General features: G+C 60.2%; 1 protein-coding gene across 1 annotated transcript in view; it reads right to left on the bottom strand.

Annotated features, from left to right (window-relative positions):
- Positions 1-246: 246 nt before the first annotated feature.
- CCND3 (cyclin D3) overlaps positions 247-5,540 on the bottom strand; it is a 115,103-nt gene continuing 109,809 nt past the window's right edge. The window contains exons 3-6 of the mRNA XM_004710763.4: positions 4,916-5,131; positions 1,810-1,969; positions 1,189-1,325; positions 247-737 (exon numbers count right to left, since the gene is read on the bottom strand). Of these exons, the coding sequence (XP_004710820.2) occupies positions 576-737; positions 1,189-1,325; positions 1,810-1,969; positions 4,916-5,131 (675 nt within the window). The 3' untranslated portion in view covers positions 247-575. The remainder of the gene's footprint in view (positions 738-1,188; positions 1,326-1,809; positions 1,970-4,915; positions 5,132-5,540) is intronic.

The raw sequence follows: 5,540 nt of genomic DNA, 5'->3' as shown, positions 1-5,540 counted from the left end.
GGCCTTCTCTAGGAGCAGCTATGAGCACGGACTGTATGCTTCCGTCCAAAGTGTGGCGAGGGGAGCTGTCTGGGTGGTGCCCCCTCAGACCTGTCTATCAGAAGGACCCCAATCCAAATGCAATGAACCCTAGATGGGTCAATACCCTAAGAAGGCACGGGGAGGCATTTTGGCAACTGGGAACATGAAAGCCTCAGAGAAGGGGACTTCCGCAGGAATGCTCGCTAGCGCGCGCGTGTCTGGAATTTTTTTTTTTTTTTTTTTAAACCTGCTTCAATTTGGTCTCTGAGCAGCCCGGGTCGGGTCACCCCCAGCTAGAGTCGGAAAGAGCTGTTCAGATAGAGGAAGGGGGAGGAGCCTGACCAGCCACCCAATCACGGCTGGCTGGCCTTGCCCCTTAGTGCACAGTGCAGGGATAGGTAGGACCTGGCCCATAGGCTAGAAGAGGGGTGTATAAGAGGAGCCCCCTCAGGCTTCATATGTGGCTTGACTAATTCTCACAGGGCAGGAGGTGGGGGTGGGGGCAGTGTCCCCTCCTCTGCTCCTGGTGGCCACTTGAGGGGGCCTCACCGAGGCTACAGGTTGACGGCTGTGACGTCTGTAGGCGTGCTGGTCTGGCTGGGCTCATTGCTGGAGCCGCGGAGGGCCTTGGGCACGGGGCTGGAGTTGGAGCGGGGATCCCTGAGGCTGTCCCTGAGCGCCGTTTCAATCTGCTCCTGACAGGCCCGCAGGCAGTCCTGGGGACGGGGGACAGGGGGAAACAGAGAGGCCGGTCACTCCTCACCCCGGCCCCCGATCTGGCAGCAGGTGTCGAGGAAGGCCACCTCCCAGCACACAGGGAAGTCTGGGGAGGGGAGGCTATACAGCCCAGCCCCAGGAATCAGCCTTCGGTTCTTAGAAACTGGCAAGAGGATGTGGCAAGAGGGTGTGAGAGCTACCCTGCATCCGATACCCACCCCCACCCAACACACCAAAACTTGGCAAGGAAAGGCCACCCAGCCCCAGTCCCCGACCCAAGACACTTGAACTCCTCTCCAGACCAAGGCAGGAGATAAACCCCAAGGGTGGGAGGCCTAAAGCCAGGAGCCCTAGAGGAGAAGGTTGGGGCATGAGTGACTCCCTCTATTGGAGGCTCAGCAAACAGCCAGTGGGACTTCACTGTCCCTGCTGCTGCTGCCCAGCACTCACCACTTCAGTGCCGGTGATCCCTGCCAGCATCTCGGTGAGCTCATCGGCAGACAGGGAGGTGGCACCCAGGCCTTGCACTGCAGCCCCCACGCTGCCCGTGGCGATCATGGATGGTGGGTACATGGCAAACGTATAATCTGGGAAAGGGGAAGATGGGACCGAGGGGTCAGGAAAATGGCGACAGCAAGCATGTGCTTCCTTCCCAGGCAGCACGCAGGGCAGGCTAGGGACTCTCCACAGGGAAGCCAGGGTCCGAGCAGAAAGGGGTCCGTGGTGGAGAGAGGCAAACACAGGGGAACGGGCAAGGCCCACCTCGGTGTGAACACAGGGCCAAGAAACCCGGGTTCTGGGCCCAACCTTCCTCCGAGACCTTGAGCAAGTCACTCCCTGCGCTAAGCCCTCCTTTTCCCCATCTGCACCGGGAGGAGGGAGAGGTCTCTAAGCTCCCACCCAGTTCGGAGTCTGTTCTTCAGCCTTTCTGCATGGAGTCTGAAGGCAGGGGTCGGTGCTCAGAGGAGATCATTTTCGGAAACGTGTCTAAAGGAGTGTAGACCTGGCTCGCCCCTTCTCCAAGTCTTTCGTTCCCCCGATCTGTCCACAAGCCATGCAGAGGGCTCTTACCGGTCGCACAGAGAGCCAAAAAGGTCTGGGCGTGCTTTCTGACCAAGTCCTGCCGGTCGCTGGGCAGGGTGAGCCGGTGCAGAATCAGAGGCAGGAAATCGTGGGCAATCACAGCGGCCAGGTCCCACTTGAGCCTGCCCAGGACCAGCAGCTCCCAGTCCTGAGGGTGGGAGAAGAAGGCAGGCTCAATGGCGGAGGAAGGGAGTCAAGGAGCATGTCACAAAGGAAAGGAGGCCCACCTACATTCTTCTGAAGGTCAGGACCCCCAGTCAGGTTCCTGGGCTTAGGGCCTGGGACTACGGAGGGCAGAGGGCGTAGGGAAGAGCAGAGGGCATTTGCTTTGAGCATGTGGAACACATCCAGGTGGTGGCCATCCTGAAGGAAGGCCTCATATGGATTCTCTCTCGGAATCCCATTTTGGCTATCTCAGGGTGCCGAGGTACGACCGATGGGGGGCTTCTGATTGCACGACTGGCTCAGAGTTGAAAACACAACACACACTTTTTTTTCAGGCTACACTGATAAGATACAGCCAGTACCACCATGAACTCGAGGTTCCTCTAAATCAAGCACAAAGACTATTATCCCAATGGCTCAAGAAAGGGGGGCTCTCCCCCAACTTCGCATTCTAACCAAGAAAAGCACAGTGGGCAGGGGGCCGCCCCTCCTCTGGCCCCGACACTGGGCCTCCCCTGAGGTTCCTCAAAAGGGAGCTTGCCCAATGCAAGCCACATCCCCTTGGTGGGACAGTCAGGGTGGGCCCTGGGGGTGGCAGCCACCCTTTGTCTCTGGGGCCCAAATGATGCCCAGTGCCCTCCTTGAGTCTCAGGAAGCAGTCAGACAGATGACCCCCCTAAAGGACCCAACTGTGCCCCGCCCCCTCCGAGCCTATAAATCCTGGCTGGGTCGGGAGGCTGGGAGCCCCACCCAACCCACCCGCGTCTGGTGTTCCCAGCCCTGGCCCCATTTCCGAGTTGCACTGAGGATTTCTTCATTGTTTTATCTCAGGAAGGAACTCGTGGGTTTGACCCCGTATTAAGGCAAACATGGCGACCCCACCCAACCTCTTCCAGGCCCCCAGCACAGCTGTCCCCCGTTCTGGCCCCAGAGGAGGTGGCATCCTCCCAAATAAGCCCCAAGTCCCTCCCGGGGCCCCACAGAAAACAGGCTGGCCTGGAGCCAGAGTGGGGGGCAGGAAAGCGAGGATCCAGCCTGTACCGATTCCAGTGGCCACACTGCCTAACTCACGAGTCAAGCGGGAGCACCAGGCCCCATAGGGATTAAATGGAGGGGGTGTGAGTTTCCCTTGCTCCCAGCCTGCCCTGTAACAGAGGCAACCCCTAACCAACCTAGCCCTACCTTGGTGGAAAAGACCCCTGGGAGGGATTAGCTGTTTCTTTCATGACCCCACCCACCCAGCCCTGTGGCCTTCAAGGCAATGTGGTAGGGGTAAGTAATAGTCTGAGCTTCTGCCCTTGGCTGCTTCCGTCAGTGTGACGCTTGGACGTGTAAGGCCCAGCCCTTCCCTCCTCTGGGCCTCCATGTTCTCTGCTGCACCAGACCTCGGGTGGACTGCAATTCTCCTGAGCTCCCGTGCAGCCGTCTACAAAACTGCCCCTGCACTCAGGCAGAGGGAGCGAGGGAAGAGTAGTTTTGCCTGCTCTGAAAAACTCCCCTCGAAATCACACGCACTCCCCCCTCCCCAGTATTTTCACAAAAGAGAAGTCCCCCCCTTTACAAACTTCCAGCCCCAATCCCCTCCAAGCACATCTTGCTCTCAGGCCTGGAAACCAGCTCCCCCTTCAGACTTGCCCCAAACTACCAGATTCATCAAAAAGGGCCCAGAGGCCTCCCAGATTCCCGACTCGGGCCTCCTCCCATCTCTGAGAGCGACTTGGCAGGAAGAGGAATCTTGTTCCTAGATTCACAGCAGTCGGGGGCCCCAGTACCCTGGCCTGCCCGCCAGCCAATCACAGGCGACTTGCATGCTGCCCTCCTCCCCGGAGATGGGGCCCAGAGACTGCTCTCAGGGTCAGTGGAAGACTTGGCCAGCCCGCCCTGGAGAGCAAGGTGGAGGAAGGTGCCAGCTCACCCACCCTCTACCCCAGGCTCGGCCCCCGCCCCCGATGTTCTGCCCACCCTCAATCACCTCTTCCAGGGCTGCCCGGCTCTACCATCTCCTCCTGGGGCTCAGGGAGGAAAGAGAGACTTTCCTGCCCTGCCCAAGTTCCCAGCGAGAGGCCCAGGGAGCCGCTTCCCACACCGCGGGGGTGACAGCAGCTCCCCACAGGGTTATGAAAGACCTTGGTCAGAGTGGGCGGGCCAGGGGAGGGGGCATCATTATCACATCCAAGCAGCTGCAGCCCTGTCCCTAGGCCTTCGGCTGCGGAGGAAAAGGGAAGGGGTTTCCATCGGACCCAAAGCGGGGGCTCGGGCTCCTCTGAATAAGGATGCGGTGGGGGGAGGTGGGGGGGTGGTGGCCTGGGGCGCTGGGAAGGAAAATGAAAGGCGGGCGAAGGGGGGTGGGGGGTCGGGGAATGCGGCGCCGGGCCTCGGTCCTCCCTGCCCGCCCGCCGCGCAATCAGGGCCTGGCTTCAATCAGCTCTGGGCGGCTTTTCTATCGCAAAGTCCACCCCGGGATAAAGAAACCAAGGCAGCCCCTCCCCCACCCGCAGCGCATTCCACTCCACCACGCTAGTGGGGGTGTGCAGGCATGCCCTTCTGCTGCCAATAAATAACTCACGGCGGCTTTGTCAACCCAGAGGCAAAGTACTAGTGAGTGCAGACATGCAGCCGGACTTGTTGCTTTCTGGGGGAAAGACCGGGAAGGGTGGCGCCCCCTGGAGGCCGGGAGGAGGGGGTTGCATTCATGCGGGCAGCTCCAGCCTGGAGCCGGGCCTCCCCGGACCATCACGCACTGCCATATTTTGCTTCCCACCCCAGTTCCTTTCGAAATGCATGCTCGGCCTGCCTCCTCCCGAGGCCTTGTTCCCTTCCCTTGGCGGCAGAAAGCCTCGCTGGCCGTGGTGTTCCTTCTCCTGGGAAGCGGGGAGGCCGGAGGTGTTGGGGGGACGGGGGAGGGCATGGGAGGGGGACATCTACGCACCAGCATCTGGCGGTGGGAGATAGCATGGTCCGAGTAGATGCAGAGTTTTTCGATGGTCACGGGCTTGCAGTCCCGCAGCTTGGAGGCCAACAGCATGCAGACCGAACCCAGGAGCTGCAACTGCGTCTTACGAGTGGGGACCGCGGACAGGAATCGATCCACGTAGTTCATGGCCAGGAGGAAGACTTCCTCCTCGCAGTGCTGTTCCTCGCACACCTGGGGGAGGGCGCGTGGTCACTGCAGGAGCCCAGCCCGGGCAGCGGCACTCAGGGAGCGGGGGGCACGGGAGGGACACGGGGAATGGGGGCGCAGAAGGCGGAGAGGGTTCGTAAGGATACAAACAGTCAATACAAGGACCAATATGGAGAATGCAGCGCCCTCCCCAAGGTGGCGCCCCCCCCACTTCCTCTGCACTGCATGCATGCAAACGGGGGTGGGGGGGGCGGAGGGAGCAGGCATTTAGGAACTAGAGGAAAGTTGTATTTTTCATCATTGCTACATTGCACCCTGTCTGGCTCGTCTCCTCCCTGAGATTCCAGTTCCTATCTGTACCAGTGTACATCCTCTGGTCTAGCCAGATTTGTAAGGTAGAATTGGGATCATGATAGTGGGGGGTGGGGGGGGC

Source organism: Echinops telfairi, unplaced genomic scaffold (genome assembly GCF_000313985.2).
Source record: "Echinops telfairi isolate 266 unplaced genomic scaffold, ASM31398v2 ScPeMD7_3533;HRSCAF=4204_1, whole genome shotgun sequence".
Taxonomy (NCBI): domain Eukaryota; kingdom Metazoa; phylum Chordata; class Mammalia; order Afrosoricida; family Tenrecidae; genus Echinops; species Echinops telfairi.
This window is presented reverse-complemented; position numbering and strand designations above follow the sequence as displayed.